General features: G+C 37.1%; 1 protein-coding gene across 7 annotated transcripts in view; it reads left to right on the top strand.

Moving 5' to 3' along the window:
• The window catches only part of FBXW11 (F-box and WD repeat domain containing 11), a 137,798-nt gene that overhangs the window by 27,795 nt on the left and 87,662 nt on the right, over nt 1-22,341 (top strand). For 3 of the 7 annotated variants that reach the window (XM_059917673.1, XM_059917669.1, XM_059917671.1), the window contains exon 3: nt 8,918-9,019. The exons of the other annotated variants lie outside the window; for them this stretch is intronic. In XM_059917673.1, the coding sequence (XP_059773656.1) occupies nt 8,969-9,019 (51 nt within the window). In that variant the 5' untranslated portion in view covers nt 8,918-8,968. The remainder of the gene's footprint in view (nt 1-8,917; nt 9,020-22,341) is intronic. 7 annotated transcript variants of the gene reach the window in all.

Here is a 22,341-nt window from a genome sequence, read left to right as displayed (position 1 = left end):
GATTAAAGCTTTTTGGCTTGTGAGAGTTGGTAGAAGGACGAGGAAGGGGTGCTGCCAGCACCTGTGTCTGGAATGGTAAAGAAGGGGAGGTTGGACTGACTCAGGGTGGGGCTGGTGCCCTGGTATAGATAATGAGAGCAGATGTCTCTTGGTTCTCAGATGATGTCTACAAAACAAGGTGAGTTTTTAGTTCTTGCACCTGGAATTCTTTTCAGGTGTCATGCAGTGTGGAGTATGGATTGTCAGATGTTTAGAAATGGTAGCCTCCTAAGACAACACTGTTGGTGAAGAGTTTTCTCTGGCTGGGTATCCTCAGCTATTAGGGTAATGTCTTTGTCACCTCAGAGTGCAACCAAACTCTGATAGCTAGCTTAACCCCACCTGCTCTCCACATTCATTGGAGAATGGGCTTGAACCAAGGGAAAAGTTGCTAGGACCAGAACTCCAAGTAATAGTGTGGAAATGCCAGTTACTGTGTTTTGAGGTGGCCTGGAGGAGAAAGGAGTGAGAAACTTGAATACTATATTGCCAGTTTTATATTGGCTGCATCTGAAAAACTATGGTAGACAAAAAGAGTAAAATAAAAATCACCTGTATTTAATTCTGTATCCTATATGTGTTTTATTAAATAAAATGAGATCATAATATCATTTAAGTCCTGATTTTGTAGCCTTTATTCACTTAAGTTTTCTTGAACTTTTTTCATTGTATTGTAACTTCCTTTTCTTATGTAACTTACTTCTAGGTCAATAAATATACTCCTATAAAAATGATTTTTATTTGGTGGAAACATTCTGTCTTCTGGATGATCTGTAATTTATTTAACCAGTCTATTGTTGGGCATTTTTTCCTTTGCTATTATGACAGTCATGTGATGAACATCTTCTTAGCTATATTTTTGGACATATCTTTATTTTTTCCTGTAGTATAATTCCCTACATATGAAATTGCTGAGTCAATGATGTGCACTTTTTTCAAGTCTTGAGTATGTATTGATAAGTTGCACACGAGAGGTTGTACCAGTTACGCTCCCGTCAGCAGTATAGATGAGTGACAAGCGGATAAAATTTGAAAGTAAATCAGAGGAAAACTGCTGCTTTAGGGAGTTTAATGTCTAGCAAAGGAAGTGACAGGTAGTATAATTCAGGGAAGAAAGTAGGGATTTTGGAGTCAGAGTTGCAAGTCTGCTACTTTTGACCTCTGGCAAGTGGTTTGATGTCTCTGATCCTTAGTTTCTTCCTCTTTAAAACTAAGATACCTGTCTGTCCAGAGGTGGTGTGACAGTTAATGAGATCACGATAGCTGTACAGTGTCTGGCACATAGTAGGCACTCTGAAAATACAAATTTGCATCTCCTTCCCAAATTATCCTTTTTTGTAAATTTCATTTACATTTAACATTTTTTATTGAAAATGATATTAAATTTATAGTTTATTGGTCTCCCCTAGTCCTGAAAAATGTTCCTAATTGGACCAGAGATGCTAACTGCCTAAAGGCTCAGATGTACTTAATTTAACTGTTGTTTAATTCTCTGCTGTCTCAGGATTTGTGAATCTTGGATAAACTCCATTAGGATTGGGTTCAAGCTGATCTGACCTGGAGCTTGCTAGGGGAATCTGTTCCTTATTGGCAACTGAACCTCAGACAGGTCCTAGTACGATTGAGGACCCATGTGGCTATGCCGGAAATAGATTATTTTGTTACATCCTGTTCTCTGTCATGCTGCTTCGAATAGAGATTCTGCTTCCCCCTTCATACATCTAATCCTTCCTCTCCCCAGCTTCTGTTAGAGTGCTGAAAAAACGTGGTGACGGTTTTGAGTCATGAGTGGTAGTTGTGAAGTGGACAAGGATGATTTTTTTTTCATTTGAAATTACGCAGGAATAAGCTGTTACCGTTTTGATGCTCACAGCTGTTTCTGAAGGTCACTAGGTAAAATATTTTTCTAGCACTCAGCATTTTAACGCATTTTAAACCACAGGTATTTGAGATAGACTCAATTAATTCTTGGGAAAAGAATTTGTTTTTATTTAAATTGTCAAGTTACTATTTGTAACTTATAACAACTTATATAACTAGTTATATAATTAAACAAAAATAAAGCATCACTTAAAATTATACAATGTAGTAGTAAAATATTATTATAAGTACTAGATGTTCATTGGAGAAAAATTAGAAAATATGGATGAATAGAAATTATAAAAGAAAAATTAGAGGGCTTCCCTGGTGGTGCAGTGGTTGAGAATCTGCCTGCCAATGCAGGGGACGCGGGTTCGAGCCCTGGTCTGGGAGGATCCCACACGCCGCGGAGCGACTAGGCCTGTGAGCCACAATTGCTGAGCCTGCGCGTCTGGAGCCTGTGCTCCGCAACAAGAGAGGCCACGATAGTGAGAGGCCCGCGCACTGCGATGAAGAGTGGCCCCCGCTTGCCACAACTAGAGAAAGCCCGCGCACAGAAACGAAGACCCAACACAGCCATAAATAAATAAATAAATAAATAAATAAATAAATAAATAAGTAAGTAAGTAAGTAAGTAAGTAAGTAAGTAAGAAAGAAAGAAAGAAAGAAAAGAAAAGAAAAATTACCCTTCATCCCTCTACCAAAGAAAACTGTGAAGATCCATTTTAGTTTTGGGTTCTGGTATCTTATTTTAGATAATCATATAAGATGAGATATTTGGACATTGAAAGTTTTGGGTTTTTTGTTTTGTTTTTAGTAGTAGGATCTAAGGAAAGTTTGGGCTCTGGCTTTGAATCCTGATTCCACTACAGTTTGGTTGGGTTTGCATCTCTAAAACTTGGCAGAAAGTAAATTTCAGTTTTCCTCATTCTTATCCTTTTTTCTTTTCTCATTCCACTGCCTCCTTCTCCCCATTCCCTTTTCTTCCTTTAACATATATCCCAGCCTGAAAATACCCTGTGGTGCCTTATCTATAAATATGTAGTTCTACAGTACAGTTGCTAAGAATTAAAGCATTAACGTTCTTGGTTACATGTCACATGGTTACTATCAAATTTTGTTATAATAAAATACCATTATAAGGAGATGAAAGCCTTTCACACATGGAGGCATGGACCAGTGTTCAGTTCTTTAAAACACTTTGGAAAATAGCTTTAAACTATGAATTAACAAAAGTTAATCAGGTTGTAGAATTTATAATTCTACAACCTGATTATTATGGTTCTTAGTTTTAAAAACAATACAATTATTTGGTGAGAGTTTGCTATTTCTTGTAGGCTGCCATCAAACATTATAAGAGCAGAAACCTACATTGTGACTCTTAGAAGACACTTTTAAAAGCTTTGTGGCCCTGTTTTCATTACAACTACTGTAGCTTCTTGAAAAGCAACAGTCTGAGAATTCAGACACAATAGGATAGTTCCTAATTTGCACTAACTTTAATTCTTGCTTTATTTGCTTTGAGATGAGGACAGCCTCCAGCAGAAACTGAATGGATACTCTGTAGCTTTCACATCTAGGTTTAGAGGGCTGGAGTTTCATAATCTCCTTGAGCCCACCTACTGTATCATTCTTCAGGACCAAATCCCCACTCCTGGATAGAGATTCCCAGTGGAGAGCGTGTTATCGCCAAGTGATTACTATGAAATAGATCTTTTCTCTCATTCCTTCTGTATTTGGTAGCTCCCATTTCATTATCATGGCACTCTTTGTATTATGGTGGGAGTTTTATTGGAAAACAATTGACTTTAGACATGTACTTCCAAAGGTAAGTGTTGGCCCTTGTTTCTACTCTTTGTAGCCCAGCTGAAAGAAATTTGCATTAGTTGTAAAATAAAAATGAGGGGCTGTCTTTAGGCTCTCTAATAGACTTATCTTTCTAACTTCTCTTTAATGTTATGCTTCACTCCAGCTGCCAAAGGTCATTCCTCTGCTTAAAAGTTTAATAGTTGTCTCATCATTGTCTCTAGCAATGGTTTGAATGTTAAAGTTTTTGATGTCTCATTTGAAGGACTTAAACCACTCTAAACACTCTGATTTCACAATATTTATAAAAACATATACAGTTTTTGTATACTGTTTACTTCCTTTCCTTATCATTGGGTTACTATTGAGCCAACTTCTTTTTTCCCTGTTCTTGCATGTGGCAAATGTTCCCCACATGTTCTAGAGAACAGCATCTTTCTTTGATGCTTGCTTGAATTGGCTTGGCTTTGGCTTGATATTATGCTTTATCTCCTACCTCTTAGTCTAAGAACCTCACCCCCACACTTGCCAGTGTGTTGCATGACCTGCTTCTGTTCCTCTGACACATATTGTTGAAGCAGTAGGTATACTGAATTGCAGGGGGAAAAAAAAATCTCATACACGTTGATAAAAAATTGGACCACACACCTAAGAAGGATTGGCTGTTTACTGGTGAGCTATAGCATGCAGCCTAAGAGTTGTTTTCCTGCAGGATGAAGTCTCAAGTTCGATAGAATGGTATAGGGGAGTCCTCTGTGATTTGGCCCCTCTTTATCAGGCTTTCCTCATCTCACACTTAAACACTTCAGTCATGCTAAATTAATTGCAGATACTTGAATAGGACTGCCATTTCTTAGCTATTTGGCTTTGCTTAATGCTGTTTATTTTGCCGGAAATGTGTCTCTCTCTCTTTTTCCCTTGGCTGCCTCCTACTCATCCTTTATGGCTTAGTTCAGGGATTTTCCTCCTTTGGGTGTGTTAAGACTGTGTGTGTGTGTGTTTGTGTGTGTGTGTGTGTGTGTGTGTGTGTGTGTGTGTATTTACATGGCACATTCTCAAAATTCCCTCCTGTAAGCTGCTGGAGGAGAGAGAGAATGTCTTCATTGCGTTTCTGTCTGCAGATATAAGGTCAGGTAAGTTTTTTGTTGAATGGAATAGTATTTAAGCCCCTCAACTTGTTTATCTCAATCGTGATGATAGAAGAAGCTGGTAATGGTTCTGTGGAAAGAAAAAAATTGGGATTTATAGGGCATATTTCTAAATCAGAGTGACATTAGAGAGACGATTAACATAAAATACCTCTTTGAGTAGCTTTTAAAAGAATTGCCTCTTTGAGAAGGAATCAGGGCAAGATATTCAAAACAATTCCATCTAGACACAGACCAAAGTTAGCTTTTGTGAGTTCTTCTTAAAGCTAGCCAATCAGAGGCAAGGTGCTTGCAGCCACTTTTCCCTTTTGATTTGTGGTTCCTATGGCAATAGGAAGAGAGCCTAGGACATTTCCCTCCTACCTCTTTTAATAACTTTTTGCTTTTGAAAAATGCCAAAAGCTATTATTCTTTTTGTCTTATAGTGTTTCTCAGCATGGTGGCCCTGATTTTGGTTTTTGATTATACAGTGGGTATGACAAAATTAATAAATACTATCAGTTTCCTTGATTAATGTTATTTTCTTTGGCTATAGAACATACAAATATAATCAGTCTAATTGGGTATTTGCTGTTAATGTTAGAATCCCATGTGAATCATTTCCTGTTCTCTGTGAACAACCCTAAATTAGAATATTGGTCATTACAAGTAGCTAAATGTGAAATTAAAACAAACATTTCTTAGGGGTTTTCTACCCCTGAAAGGCCTCTCTTAAGCATCCCCATTGTGATCCCTCTGGGTTTCTCTTGAGCTCCAGGCTGAAGTCTCAAGAGGAAAGAGGCTTAGTTTGTATTGTTGTTAGCTTAATACGTAGGTCAATAAGTGTTTGTTAAAATTGGTAAATACCCACGGTATCAGGGTAAATTCTTCAGACGTATTTTAACAATGAGATAGTGTTCCAGAAGTTTAAAGATAGACCACTGTTAGCTTAAAAAAAAAAAGAAAAAGAGAGATAATAGTCTGCACTGTGATTATAGCTTATATGAAGAAATCTTTACATTATTCAGTTAAAGAGTGATGGATAATAGTTATTCCACAATAGTCAACATGGATTTTCAACCAGGTCCCAAAGTTTAAAATTAGCAGCTTTAAGAATCAATTACTGCTTGTGGTCAGAGCTGTATTTTAATGCTCTTAGGTTGATAAATATGGAACTTTTATGTTTAGCCATTATTTTCAAATTAGATCACTGTCCTCTTGGACCATCAGACCTAAGAGGAGCCTTATTTAGATGAGCAGGTATAGACTTTATTAAAAGATGGATGAATTTCCTAGAGTGGCATTTTCTGTTGAGTAAAGACTATTTTTCAGCACTGCGCTTGGTTGTTTAGCTTCAGGGTAATTGAGTGTGAAAGTAGGGCACTTCTAATACTTGTTATGAACACTGGCATCACTCTCTTTACCCCGAAGTATCTTCCATGGATGTTATAAAGATAAGTTCTTGGAAACTGGACCCTCGAAGGGTCCTTTAAAAATCTTTTTCTGGCTATACAGGTTCAATATCAAGTTTTAAAAAATACTTGTAATAAACGTTTAATATTTTGAAATTAAGTTCTTAGAAGTTTTTCTTTATGTTGTTTTCCATATTCTTATAAGTATTAATTCGATCATTAGATGATTAGGAAACCTTGGGAAGATCATTACTTTTCTTCTTTGGGCTTTAGTTTCTTCACTTCTGAAATCAGGGGTGGAAGTTTGAACTAATTGGTCTTCCAGTTTTCACAGTCTATGATTCTTTGATTTATTGAATGTGAAAATTGGTCCTTTTTTTTTTTTTTTTTTTGAGTTCTGGATCTCAAGTTATTAGCAGAATCTAATCAGGGTACAGTACGTTATGCCTTCATGGTTTTTACCCTTTGAGGCAAATACATGTTAAACCTTGCAGAGGGAATCTGTTTTTAGTGAATAAATGAAAATTGATTTGCAGATGAGCTTTGGTGTTAATTTGGTATTAGTTGCTGAATACAAGTATAATCCTTAAACTCTATTCTCAGATCTGAGTGATTCTGTGATTTGGATAACTACAAAGATTCCAAAAAAGAAACTTAACTGGAGCTATGAGGATGTTGGAAGTTTATTTAAATTAAATAATGTGTGTAATCTGTGTATACATACGTAATGTGTTTGGGCCTTTTCTCTGCCCTAAACATTTTGCTAGGTATCTCTGGATAGAGAGAGTTTGTTGTAGTAAAAAGAAAACATGTTTGCTTAAAGTCAGACAGGATTAACTTCTAGTCCTAATTCTGCCATCAATTAGCCCTTGTTTTCTTGTACCTTGGACAAGTTGCTGTTTCAACAAATCAAGCTCTCCTTTCCTGATCTTTGGTTTCCTCATCTGTAAAATGGAATAATACTTGTCTTACAAGGGTTTTTGTGAGGGTTTACTATGTCAGCTGTCTAGCATATAACAAGAGCTTGATAAATGGCAGCTATTTTCATTATATTATACAAACATTTATTCAGCATCTTTTATGGCACTCTATGAAAGTGTTGGAGTGGCAGAATATGTGTGACTGGAGTATCAGTGATATACTTTACTATATTGGCTATGGGAAGCTTTGAAATGAAAGCACACTATTGGAAATGTATGGCATGTTCATTGTTACCAAAAACCTGCTCAGTTTTTTTATTCCATTTGAGTCTTCTGGTTTTGTATTCTTTAAATACCTTTTCTAAATAATCTCAATACTCTAGTTACATTATAGGTGAGATATAACTAGAAAGTACAGATGCTGGATAGGAAGGAATCAGGTCTATCTGATTTCAAGCATAGTGGACTTTGTTTATATTATAGTTGGGGTAACCATAGAATTTATCTACCAAACCAGAATACTTTGAGAGTGAAAGTTATGCTGGGACCAGTGTAAACCTGGACTGTCCCAGGAAAGTGAGTATATTTAACCATCCTAATTATAGCTAGAATAAACAAGTTTATGAGGTTGGGTCTGAGGCTTCTGCAGTATTTTGGTTGAACCCAAACACCCACCTTCAGGTTTGGTTTTTTTTTTTTTTTTTTGGCATGATTATTGATTTTGCCAGAGTAAGTTAATTGACCTTAGGTCTGAAAAAGTACTTATTGAATACCATAAATAATCTAATGGTTTAAAAATACTAGCCATAATGCATATGTTTATATTTTACTTTTTTTCTTAATTCCCTTAAAACCAGCAAGCTCTTGAAAGAGGAATGGGAATGGGTAAATGAAAGAAGCTTTTAATTCTTACTTGTGTCAAATGAACTTTGTAAGCAAAGTCCAAAATGAAAATCATGATTATTCTAAAGTGTTTTCCTTTGGGAAGGCAGAGATGTGGATGACACTCAAAATCAGATGCGTTTTTATCAGCTCTTTTATTTCCTGTATCTATCAGTCAATCTATCGCTTATCTTTCTTGTTCTTTTTGCCTTATGTCTCTAGGTCTCCTGTAATTTTATTTAGGGATGTGCAAAAGTGTACGCAGATGATAAAATGTCAGGTGATCAATGATAATAGAGGCATCATAGTCTTGTGGAATGAATGTGGGCTTTAATAGCAGCCATCAAGGTTTGAAATTCTGACTCTCCCCTCCTTTGCTGTTTGTCCTTGTGCAAATGACTAACCTCTGAGCCTCAGTTTCCTGACACTGTGGTGTGGGAATTAGAGAACACATTTAAAGTGCCTGGCACATGGTAGGTGATGTAATGATAGCAATTATAATTACATAACATAGAGCAAAAACCATTACTTTTATGAAGTTAGAGTGACAATCTCACCATAATCTTGTTTTGCACTCAAACTTTACAGTTCCCTTTAGTGGTTTTCATTTAAACATTCTTTCTCTCCCTCTTGATTCTGTTCACTGTATCCTGAGGAGTTAGTGGTTGGCAGCAGAAACCTCCTTTCCGTAGGACAGAAAGTGGGCCCTCTCCCAAGGTTTCAGTAAGTTTTGTTGGACTACCACCCCTGACCTCCAAGCTGCCAAGGGTGCACCCCCTGCCCAACTAACATTCAAGTTGCCTGTGTGAAGGAGTGATTTGTTGCGGCCTCTAACTGCTTCTTCTCTTCCTTCCTTTTTGTCATCCTGCAGTGTTCTGTGCCAAGGTCTTTGTGGCTAGGCTGCGCCAACCTGGTAGAGAGCATGTGCGCACTGAGTTGCCTGCAGAGCATGCCCAGTGTCAGATGTCTCCAGGTGCCTCTCTTCTTTCTTGTTGTAAATGTGTTTTTTACGTATACCATGAACATTTGTTGAAACTTGCAGTAGTGTGTTTAATCCAATGTTAAGTCTGCTAAATGTTCTGTGTAACCCTCTGCTTTCCTCCAGCCTGGGTGCCCCACATGGAGGAGTTCATGCCAGGAGGGGCCCTTCTGAGCAAATGGGTCTTTGGCTGGGCCCTGTTCTGCTCCTCTTTTTCTGCTCCTGCTTTTTATCCCCCCAACCCCCACCTTGAAGCTGTGATTCTCATGTTTAATAGCTGTGCATGTACCCAAACAACCTTGACATTTTCCATTTGGCTACTTTCAACAGTTCTTTGTTGAGTTGGGAGGATTTCATAATTCAAGTGGTGACTTTTCTATTTTGAAACTCATCTTTCTGGCTTGCTTTCTCTCCCTCCTTCCATAAAGGAGTGGAGAAAGAATCACTAATGGTACAAAGCCTCAAATTGAAGCTTATAAAGATCACGGCTTTATGCTGGCAATAACTATCAGTTTGGGCCACCTCCCACACCTGTCCTTAGGGTACACCCAGTTTTCCAGGCCGAGGCTGGCAGAGAATTCCACAGATAAAAGTAAAACTCTTTTGGGGTGTGGGAGGGGTTGCTCCAGAAAAAAGCTATTAGCAGGAGTGCAGCTGGACTGATCTCACTTGTTGGGATGGATTGTAAGAGAGCCAAGGCAGAAAACATTGTGACTTTATTGGGGAAGCTCTGTTTAGAGAAAGCATGTATTTAATTTAGTATGGTTTCAGTAGCAGTATTCAGTTTTCATCACTGTATATTCCAGACAGTTTGATATATCTTTAAAAAGCAATATTGAATTCCTGGCATCCTGTTGAGACTGCCCTGTTTTAGGAAAACACTGTAGAATCAGGAAATGAATTAGAGGGATATTATTGATGGTATGGGTGACTTTACTGTTCTCAAGGTTATCTTTCTATTCATGTTTACAGTCTTTAAATGGAGCTGGGGGGGCCAGGAAGGAGAAAAATTGCCTTCATATTGGGATCATGCTTTTTATTTACTTATGAGCAAACATTCTGAGCAGCATTGGTGTGGTTATTGATTCAGATTGCTTTCTTTAGAAAACTGTGCTGGAACCTCACTAACACAGTTAACTAGAGAGTGAATTTAATGTAAGATCCAGCTGTCTTAGGGTCAGTATAAAAAGTTGGGTTACAACTCTTAGGGTCCAGGGATTGGGTGTTTCAGCGATGCTGCAGGGTTATGTATGTTTATCCTTGGAAAAGCGGCTTCCCTGCATGTGATGTACCTTTAACAAAAATGTTCTTGAAATAGCAGACATTATTGCATGTGCTCTCCTTGGTGCTAAATAATGGATATTTGCATTATAGTAATAGTGTACATCTTTGTCTCTGTTTCTCTGAAGATGCTTACTTGAATGTTACAGTTTGCTTTTTAGTGGACTGCTCTAGTTTTTTTTTCCAGAAATTTAAGCAGGCGAAGAATTGTAGCTGTTAATGAGGTCTGGATGTGCAGATTATTTTTATTGCATTCAGTTAAAAGTAATTGACCGATGGAAGGCATTATTCAATATATTTTAGTAACAGTATTGTGAATTCTCTGGAGGTGGGGTGAGTGGGAGGAAATATGGGTTCCTACCTTGTTGAAAATGGAAACCCAAATGTGTTAAAAGTTCTTCTTTGACTCATCCCTCCCAGTGAAAATCATTTAAGAGAAAAAATGTAAACTTTGCCTTGATTGGACCTTGAAATAAGGTGAAATATTGAATGATATTCACTGAAATGTGAATGGAACAAATATTGTCTTCAGAGGTGTATTAGGGAGTTTTATTTACTTAGGTTTTTATTTTCTTTAGTTTATGATAGAGTATGCAGCACAGTAAAGTGAAATATGTACTCAGCTGATTGGAATTAGCAAATCATTACTCTATTTTGTTCCATTTGTGAATGGAAAGTAAACATATGTATATGAACCCGGAAGACTTCCTTTCTCTCTCCCCCTTGGTTTTACATATTATTTTAACACTAGTGTTTCTCCTTTCTACCTCCAGTATCCAAACAAGTGCTAAAACTTAGTGATTAAAATTTAATTTGGGTATGAGCTTTTTCAAAGAATGCCTTTTGTTTATTTGCTACATCTTAGGTTTATCACAAAGATGTCTTTTGTTTCACATTGCATGCCTCTCAGCAAGCCCATATTAAGAAGAGAAGGAACAGGCTACCCAAAGGGCCTGGTTGACTTTGCTGGGGCTCTGGAGTTGCATGAAAGGGCCTCCCTTAAAATTACCACATTGGACCCATGAACAGTTGCATCTTTAGCCAGTTAGCCTATCTATTTGATATATGGCTGAATTAGTGTACCTTCTGAAAAGCAGGAGTAAAGATAGTACTGTAGTTCCCTTTAGGCATAGTTTCTGCCACCTGTAAGAGGGGAAAAGGAATAGTAAAGATTTAAAAAATTAAAATCACTCATTCACCTCAATAAAACTGTTAAAAAAAATCACCACCAATTGTACTTGGGGCTTCACATATATTAGCTTTGTGACAACCCTATGATTTAGGTATTATTATTCCCATTTTTTCAGATGTAGAAACTGGGTCTCAGAGGTGATATGTGTGATTGGACCCAAGTTAATCTTTACATATCTGTGAAGTGGTGGAGCTAGCATTTGAACCCAAGATTTGCATGATTCCAAAATTGGTTTTCTTTCCTCTACACTGGAATGCTACTATTTCTAGAGTTTTCCATTTTAGTTTTGTTTGTGAAAACTTTACTATTGCGATATCCAGTGTGTGGCTTGTTTAGTCATTATCTGAAAATAAAAAAAGAAAACCTGCCAAATATCTATAGTGGGGGAAATTGCATTCCCTTTGCCAAGCTGAGCCCTCCTGAATCCTAAAGCTAGCGAGTTTCCTGAGTGGCTTTTCTGAAAATTCAATTCCATGAATATTTACTGAACAGTTGGTATGTGCCAGGGCCTGTACTGGTGCTGGGTATATAAAAAGATGAGCAATACAGACTTGTTCCCTGTTCTCAAGGAATCCATTGTAGTAAGCAGACCTGTGAACAAAAATCTAGACTGAACCACAAATGAAGTCCCTGTATGTGTGTGTGTGTGTGAGAGATGAAATTCTGAAGTTAGCCACATATACACACACACACACACACGGAAATATACACACACATACATACATACTTTTAAAAAATGTGAAACACTTTGGGCTTCCCTGGTGGCGCAGTGGTTAAGAATCCGCCTACCAATGCAGGGGACACGGGTTCGAGCCCTAGTCTGGGAAGATCCCACAAGCCGCGGAGCAACTAAGCCCATGCACCACAACTACTGAGCCTGCACTCTGGAGCTCGTGAGCCACAACTACCAAAGCCTGCGCGCCTAGAGCCCCTGCTCCACACCAAGAGAAGCCACCGCAATGAAGAGTAGCCCCCGCTCGCCGCAACTAGAGAAAACCCGTGTACAGCAATGAAGACCCAGTGCAGCCAAAATAAAAAAAAAAGTGAAACACTTTGAACTAGGACTAACCCTCAACATTTTTTAGAACAGTTGAACTAGAATATCTTGTTGTCTCTGAACTAAGCTGAACTGAATCAATATTTTAGTTGGTTCAGATAACCAGATTCAACCAGTTGATTGTTACATCATATAATCAAGAGTTCAGACCATGTATGTATGTATCATATATATGATAATATAATTATCATATAGGTATCATATATATATTACTATAGATGTATTATTTATATATATGTATCATTTATTTTCCACCTTCTTTTTAAGTGTTGGGCCCTAGGTACTAGGTTATCTCATTTAATCTTTTATGGAGAAGTTATCTATCTTGGCTTCTTTGTATATGAAGTTATGGAATTGAATTGACTTGCCTAAGGTTACACATTTATTTAAGTGGCAGAACTAAGTTATGAACCTAGGTCTGGATGGATAACTGCAAAGCCAGTGTTCTGGTCACCATGCTGTAGTGACCTTAACCTGGCAACTGCCATTTTTGGGTAGAAACAATTACCCTTTATTTATTTATTTACTTTTAAAATACATTTATCTATCTGTCTGTCCATCTATCTATTTATGGCTGCGTTGGGTCTTCGTTGCTGCTCGCGGGCTTTCTCTAGTTGCGGCGAGTGGGAGCTACTCTTCATTGTGGTGTGCGGGCTTCTCATTGCGGTGGCTTCTCTTGTTGCGGAGCATGGACCCTAGAGTACGTGGGCTTCAGTAGTTGTGGCACGCAGGCTCAGTAGTTGTGGCTCGCAGGGTCTAGAGCACAGGCCCAGTAGTTGTGGCACACGAGCTTAGTTGCTCCGCGGCATGTGGGATCTTCCCGGACCAGGGCTCGAACCTGTGTCCCCTGCATTGGCAGGCGGATTCTTAACCACTGCGCCACCAGGGAAGTTCCTCCTCTTTATTTTTTTTTTATTTTTATTTTTTAAATTTTATTTATTTATTTATTTATTTATTTATGGCTGTGTTGGATCTTCGTTTCTGTGCGAGGGCTTTCTCTAGTTGCGGCAAGTGGGGGCCACTCTTCACTGCGGTGCGCGGGCCTCTCACTATCGCGGCCTCTCCCGCTGCGGAGCACAGACTCCAGATGCGCAGGCTCAGTAATTGTGGCTCACGGGCCTAGTCGCTCCGCGGCATGTGGGATCTTCCCAGACCAGGGCTCGAACCCGTGTCCCCTGCATTGGCAGGCAGACACTCAACCACTGCGCCACCAGGGAAGCCCCTTCCTCTTTATTTTTAACATTAAAAAGTTGAAAGCTAATGCACCTGGAATGTAGAGGTTCCATGTAGTGAACTGACAAGTTTTCTTGGGAATGCCATTTGCAAGCTCTCAGTTGGGAAGAGTGTTAGTGATAAGCTTTTTTAAAGAGTTGGACTGATTGCTTGAAATGACAGCAGAGGTCATGTGAATCAAGTTTTAGTGCCTCTCGTCTAGCTCCATTGTGGATAGTGTTGGGCAGTTATTAATAGAACTTCTTGACATTTGCCTTTCTTGTTTCTTTTCTTTTCAATATGTATAGTGAGACACACTGGTTTGAGAACACTACAGTTGGAACTTAACAGCTACCAACGTAAGAGAATATTTTTTAGAGAAGGGAGATAGCTTGGTAGAAAGAATCCTGATTCTGGAGAAGACAAACTTCAATTCTAGTCTTCTGCCTGATGCTTAATAGCTTTGTGACACTAGGCAAGTTACTTAATTTTCCTGACCCACGGTTTCCTCATCCTTTACATGGAGATAGTTATATCTGTCTGTCTGAGGTAGAGGGGAGATAACAGCTACACCTTACCAATTGCTTGCTGTTGAGGAACGAAAATCCATTTCTTTCATTGCTTGCCCCTGGTTCCCTATTCAAGAAGAGGGAATTCCAGTCTTAGAGTCCAGGGCAAGATAAGAATAAGATAAAAGACTGGGCATATGATATGATATGGCCCCTGCTGTCAGGTGTTCTTGTTTTGTTCAGGACTGTCTCCTAAGGTCACACATGGCTGTTCCAACTCAATGTCTCTGTCTTTTTTTAAATGAGCGTTGGAGATTTATTATTTCTTGTTCATTATTCTGTTGCACTCTAGGGCCAATAATGTGAAGGTGCGGAGTAACCTTTCAGTGGTAGAGTGTAGTATTTTATGATCGTTAAAAAACACATTTTTTTCCCTGTATAAGAAAATTTACAAATATAGTTATTTAAGGAAAAAAAAAGAATCCATTGGTAACCTCACCACCCAGAGAGAACGTTTGTTGCTGTTTTAAGGTCTGTCTTCCTCCTGCCTATTGGGCAAGGAGGAATTCATCAAATTGTGCAGGTTCTCTTTGTTATTGTGGTGATGAAAATGATTATAAGAATGGTGTTTTAATGTCCCATGGAACCCCAGAGTGTGACTTTGGAGTCACTAGAAGGATAATGCCTCTCTCACTTACTCACCTGGAATAGCTCTGGATTTATCTGTATTATATAGCAAAACTCTTAGTAAGATTTTATGTGAAAAATTCTATGGAAATTTCTAAACACACAAAAAAGTAAAGCGATCCATTCAACTCAGCCTTGAACAGTTTTCAATATTATGCTATTCTTAGTCCAACTTTCTCTTTCTTGAACTTTGTTTTTTTCTGGGGCATTTTAAAACAAATCTAAGATAGCTTTAAAAAAAAGGAGTTTGACAAATCACTGTTTTATGTCAGCGAAAAAAAAAATATAAAAAAGTTTCAAAGAATAAAAAAATAGTACAACTGGTACCGAAGGTTATAAAAGACATGTAAAGTTTCCTTTGAACCCAGGTCTCACTTCCCAAAGTATCACTTCTGAGTTTCCCATTATCCTTTAGACAGAAACTTAAAAAAATAGAAATAGAACCATATTATACATATTATTTTTCAATTAATAACTTTTTCAATTAGTAAGATACATTGCCCATCTTTCCATATCAGCATATAAAATCATATAAACCCTGTTCTTTTTTATGGATGCAATAATATTTCATCATATTGGCTTTATCATTTAAAAATATATGTATATCCCGTTCCCTATTAATGGAACTTTAGGCTTCAGTTTTTTTTCTGTTATGGCACTTTGCTAATTTCAGTGAACATATACCTTTAGGCTTGCATGATTATGTCTGTAGAATAAATTCCTAGAAGTACAGTTGCTTGGTCAAGGAGTATCAGTGTTTTATTATTAAATTGTCTGTATACAGAAAAGTAATAATCTCTCCTTTCCATCCCCCCCGCAACAAATGTTAACAGTTAATGTTGTCTACCGTTGCATGTTTTGGTTTTTTGTTCATAGGATGATGATGTAGCCAACAATTACTGGGATTTTCCCTCTTTATTTACTTACTGTCATATTGCAGACATGTCCCCAGGTTTTGTAAAGTCTGACTCTTTCACCAGTGGAAATTTCACCAACTTTTATCATCCATAGATTTGGGGGCAGTGAGGGCGAGGAGTACATTTTTTTTTTCTTCTTTGAATTATAATATATGTGTAGAAAGTACAGAAATCTTAACTATATAGCTCAGTGATTTGTTACAAAACGGGCAGTGATTTATTTTGATAGGTGAGGCTAAATCATTTTCATGGAGGGTGAACCAGTTTATAATCTAGTTTATTTCTATAAGCTCTGGATATCATTTAAAAATGTTTAAGGTTTACTTTAAAAATATTATTAAAAATAACCTATACTTGTTCCAATTTAAACTAATAATAAAAAGTGACAAATAGTAACATGATAAATTAAGACTTTCTACCATCATTTAAAAATCACTGCGTAATATTCCATTTAATATATATATTACTGATTTTAAGAAACCTTCCCTTCCTTGTCAAGACTGCTTCCAATTTTTGAGACATCCATGTTGAGAAGAACATCACTGTAGCTAAGTGTTTGTATACTTCTGTGATTATTTCTTTAGGTGAAAGAATGTGCACATTGAAACACTTAAGGTTGCTAAATTGTACTTTTGACAGGCTGGCTCAGATTATACTTCTAAAAGCAGTGGATGAGAGAGTCCCTTTTTATATGCCTTTGCTGGCATTGGATAATTTAATTTTGTATTTTTTTGCCATTCTGATAAATGAAAATGTTAAAATACATATTTATTTATTGGCCATTTCTACTTCTTGTTTTATGAGTTACCTCTTCATATCTTTTCTCCATTTTTCTAAAATGACTTTTTAAAAAAAAATCTTAGTTGTAGGAATTCTTTATATATTAAATACAGTAACTCTGTCACTTATTGCGAGTGTTTTCTCTAGTTTTACATTTGCCTTTCAGTTTTGTTTATAATGCTTTGTGCTTTGAAGAAGGTTTTGAAAGAAATTTTTACTCTTTATATAATCATACTTATTCTTTTTTCTTTTTTAAATGTATTTTTTATTGAAGTACAGTTGATTTATAATGTGTTAATTTCTGCTGTACAGCACAGTGACTCAGTTATACACATTTATACATTCTTTTTTATATTCTTTTACATTATGGTTTATCCCAAGATATTGAATGTATAGTTCCCTGTGCTATACAGTAGGACCTTGTTGTTTATCCATTCTGTATGTAATAGTTTGCATCTACCAATCTCAAACTCTCAGTCCATCCTTCCCCCAACCCCCTCCCCATTGGTAACCACAAGTCTGTTCTCTATGTCTGTGAGTCTGTTTCTGTTTCATAGATAGATTCATTTGTGCCATATTTTAGATTCCACATGTAAGTGATATCATATGGTATTTGTCTTTCTCTTTCTGACTTACTTCACTTAGTATGATCATCTCTATGTCCATCCATGTTGCTGCTAATGGCATTATTTCATTCTTCTTTATGGCTGAGTAGTATTCCATTGTATATATGCACCACATCTTCTTTATCCATTCATCTGTCGATGGACATTTAGGTTGTTTCCATGTCTTGGCTATTGTGAATAGTGCTGCTATGAACATAGGGGTGCATGTATCTGTTTGAATTATAGTTTTGTCCAGGTATATGCCCAGGAGTGGGATTGCTGGATCATATGGTAACTCTATTTTTAGTTTTCTGAGGAACCTCCCATACTGTTTTCCATAGTGACTGCACCAACTTACATTCCCACCAACAGTGTAGGAGGGTTCCCTTTTCTCCACACCCTCTCCAGCGTTTGTTATGTGTAGACTTTTTAATGATGGCCATTCTGACCGATGTGAGGTGGTACCTCATTGTAGTTTTGATTTGCATTTCTCTAATAATTAGCATTGTTGAGCATCTTTTCATGTGCCTGTTGGCCATCTGTAGTCATTCTTTTCCTTTACCATTCTTCTAGTGGTTCATGGCTTTATGTTTTATATTTAAATCTTTCCGTTTCTCTGTAATTTATTTTGGTATATGCTATGAATCAGGGATCCACATTCTTTCTAAATGGCCACACTGTTTTCTGCATACTATTTACTGATCTCGCTTTTCCCCCATTTGTTTGAGATCATATGCTCATGTTTCATTTCCTTGTATCTGATGATGCCCACTCACAGAAATCTCTTTCAAGCTTTTGTTCTTCTTTACTTCTCAAGTATCATCATCAGTTATTAACCTCTTTAGGCTTGTCATGGTCCGGGGTGTATCATGCTGTCTTTCATACATACAATGCTGGTTTCAAAGTGTCCTGTTAATGATGATAAGCTTTGAAAGTTCAAAGTGCCAAACAGAAAGATTCATTTTAGCATTTTTCTAAAGAAGTGATGTTTCCTGTTTTTACTGTGAATTGAAATTGTTGGGTTTTTTTTTTTTTTTTTTTTTAGTGATTTCCATGTCATATTTTCTGAATATAGGGTGACTTGGTGATCTCAGAATTTGAAGCAACAAGTAAATTCATATTTTGGAGAAAGTTTTAATGATAGCACAATGCCTGGCACATAGTACTAGCCCTCAAGAAATAGCACTTTATTAATTTCATTGATCATATACATATTTTTAGGCACTCAAGAAATCACATATATTTTCCATGGAAGAGAGCCTCTGCTATGGGAAAATGAAAACTACGCCTTGTTTTACTAACACTTTTAATTTATGGTTTCCAAAACAGTGTGCGTGATGGATAAGGTAGTGTGCATGTTGAGTAAGGTTTAACAGTATACGTAATTTGAGGATAGGGCGGTGGGTAAATGGGATTCAGGCCACATTAAAAAATGCCTTTTTACTTTTTTAACAAAAATGACACAATATACCTCATACTACAGACTTTTATTTTATTGCTTGTAAGAATTCTGGTTTTATGTATTTCTGTTGATTTATTTTTATTGTTCTGTTTATGAAAGTAACACTTTTTCACTGCAAAAATTTTGGACAGTAGAGGAGTATAAAGAAGAAATTAATCATTCAGCCATAATCTCACTTCATTTTAGTGCCCATTCATTGTTTTTTCTTCTTGACATTTTATTTTTATGTATGTGTGTATTTGTGTATGTTTTATTTAGTTTAGTTTATAAATAGGCTTATACTCTGTATAGTGAATTATAACCCCATTTTTACCAATATGATTCATATTAGTAAACTTAGGTCTACATTTTTAATAAATGACTATGTAGAGTTTAATTGTCTGGATGTACAATAATTTAATCATTCTCCTACTGATGGACATTAAGGTTATTAAATTTTAGTCTATACTTATTTCTTAGGTTGTATTATTCATTGGAGAAATTCTGAGTCAAAGGATATGAACTTTCTTAAGGCTTTTAAACATTGACCGAGGGCTTCCCTGGTGGCACAGTGGTTAAGAATCTGCCTGCCAAGGCTGGGGACAAGGGTTTGAGCCCTGGCCCGGGAAGATCCCACATGCCGCGGAGCAACTAAGCCCGTGTGCCACACTACTGACCCTGCGCTCTAGAGCTTGCGTGCCACAACTACGGAGCCCGTGTGCCACAACTACTGAAGCCCGCGCGCCTAGAGCCCGTGCTCCGCAACAAGAGAAGTCACTGCAGTGAGAAGCCTGTGCACCGCAACGAAGAGTAGCCCCTGCTTGCCGCAACCAGAGAAAGCCCGTGCGTGGCAACAAAGACCCAACACAGCCAAAAATTAAAAATTAAAAAATTAATTAATTAATTTTAAAAAACCCAAAAAAACATTGACCTATCCTCCACCAAAATGGTTATTCTAATTTATATTATTCTCAGCATATGATAGTATACTATCTCAGTATCATTATCTCAGTATATGATAGTACAAATAAATGCCCAGTGTAGAAAACTGGAAAACATAGGAAAGCCCAAAGAATACATTAAAAAAAAATCACACTTTGTTTACTCATTTGCTTATTCTTCAAGCAACAAATGTTTATGATGCTCCTACTGTGTACCAGGGATTATTGTAGGGGCTGGGAATACAAGAGTGCACAAAATAGACAAAAAGCCACTCTGTCTTAGAACCTAAATTTTAGTGGGAAAAGAAAGAAAATAAGTGAAACACATGGTATTTTAGGTAGTAAGAAGTGCTATGGAGAAAGTGGGGGCGGGGGGTAGGGCATCCCAAGGGTTGGGGCTTTTATTCTGCATGAGATGGGAAGTCATTAGAGAATTTTGACGAGAGGTGTAATTTATCTGACTAATGTGTTAATAGGACCTCTGGCTGCTGTATAGATAATAGAATGAAGAGAGGAAGCAAGGGGACCAACTCGTAAGGTTGACCAGTGTATTAGCGTTCTCCAGAGAGACAGAACCAGTAGTAGATAGATAAATGGATAGATGGATAATTTACAGAATTGGCTCACATGATTGTGGGGACTGGCAAATTTGAAATTTGTGTGGCAGAGAAGCAGAAATGCAGGCAAGATTTATCTTTTACAGTCTTGAGGCAGCATCTTTGCTCTTAAGGCTTTCAACTTACTACATGAGGCCCCACCTGCATTTTGGAGGGTAATCTGCTTTACTCAAAGTCTACTGATTATAAATGTTAATCACATCTACAAAATACCTTCAGAGCAACGTGTAGACTAATGCTTGACCACACAGCTGGCCAAGTTTGTTGTGGCCAAGCTGACACATAAAATTAACCATTACAGCTGTGAATGAAAAGAGGCCAATCTTTGGAGTTAGGGATACAAATGGGAACAGAGGTAGTCCATGACCAAATGAAGAAAGAAAAGGTGAGTGTGACATTAGTAAAAATGATACCAGTCTTATCAAGCCAATATCATTTATATCACCAATATCTAATAACCATTTAGTCAGAGGTGATTTGGACTTTGGAGTCCATGGTATGGGAAGATAAAAATATGATATGTGTCTACTTGCAATAATGAAATGCTTCAGTAATGATTCTTCATAAAGAGTCATTCAGTACATAGTACTCATTTTGTGGAAGAACCATAAGTGTGTAGGGAACTCACAGTTAACACTTAACGCTAGACACATTACTAAGCCCTTTCCCATATATTGTCGTTTTTAATCCTCTGAACAAATTTTATGAACTAGGTTTTGTTATGTCTGTTTTATACATGAGGAAACTGAGAAAGAAAGCTTGCGACTTGCCTAAGGGCACACACCTACTAAGTGGCAAAGCCAGTATTTAAACCTAGTCTCTCTGGTTCCAATACACCATCTTGCCTCTTAAAGTAGAAACTATTTTCATAGAGACGATTATCTATATTTTAAGTTGTAAATAGGGTTTTCTAGGACAATTACGCAATAGGAATGCTATTTATGTTGTTATACCAGTAGTGTGCATGATCAAATATCTCTTCTTTAGAGGCCTTCTCTGGCCACCCAATCTAAAATAGCTTCCTGCTTTTCACTCCGTTCCTTTACCCTACTTTATTTTTTCTTCATAGCACTTAGCACTGCCTGAAATTACATTCCATGTTTGTTTTTTTCCTCCTGTCTGTTGTCTTTTTCCCCCATCAGAATCCCAAGTTCCATGAGAAAAGGGTCATGTCTTACTGTTCACTGAATGACAAATTCACCTGTTTCTAAAATAGTTCCTGGACAGACAGAATAAACTGCAGTGTGAAGGAATGGCTGTCTCTAAGCTTTGTTGGGATTATATGGGGTAGTGGTATTTGCTGTCATAGCCAGAACTACTTTGGACTTAGTTCTCTGAGTTCTTTGAATCCAGGTATTCAAGTGAGTTGAAGGGAGTTCCTTGAGTAAAAATTGATTTTTCTTTGAAAGATAGCTTATTGTATTGTTGTTTTGCTTAAAAAATCTTTTCTGATTATAAAAGTAGTACATGCATATTGTAGAATGTTGGGATAAAAGCGGAAAGAAAAATGAGAAATAATCCTCAATTTAGGGAGTGCCATTCTTAGTATTTTGGCATATTGTCTTTGAGTTTTTAGTCTTTGCATATGCTTTACATAGTTGAGAATTATATATATATATGATTATATATATAACTTTATATGCTTTACTTTACATGCTTTGTACACTTATTCAGAATTATTGTGTTAATGTTTTCCTATCATTAAAAATTCTCATAATTTGAAATTACCATATTTCACGAACAGCCCATAATTTGACATTTTTCTGGGTGCTTAAACTCTTCACTTTTAGTTATTAAAAACGAATCTACATCTTTTTGCATAAATCTTTGCTGTCATTTTTAATTACCTAGGATATATTCCTAGGAGATGTACTGTATATATCCTGTCAAATTGTTTTCCAGAGGGTTTGCATATCATTGTACCCTCACTGGGATTGAACATTATTATTCTAAAAAAATTTAACAAGGCTGATTTGTGTGATTCAGTAGAATACTCTAAATTCACAGTCCTCTTCACAAATGGCAGCTCTCCTCTCTGAGCAGTTTGAGTATATGTTGAGTCAGCTAAGGCATGGCC

The sequence above is a fragment of the Balaenoptera ricei genome, chromosome 3, assembly GCF_028023285.1.
Source record: "Balaenoptera ricei isolate mBalRic1 chromosome 3, mBalRic1.hap2, whole genome shotgun sequence".
In the NCBI taxonomy this organism is placed as follows: Eukaryota; Metazoa; Chordata; class Mammalia; order Artiodactyla; family Balaenopteridae; genus Balaenoptera; species Balaenoptera ricei.
Note: the sequence above shows the minus strand (reverse complement) of the source record. Positions and strands in the feature narration are given on the sequence as shown.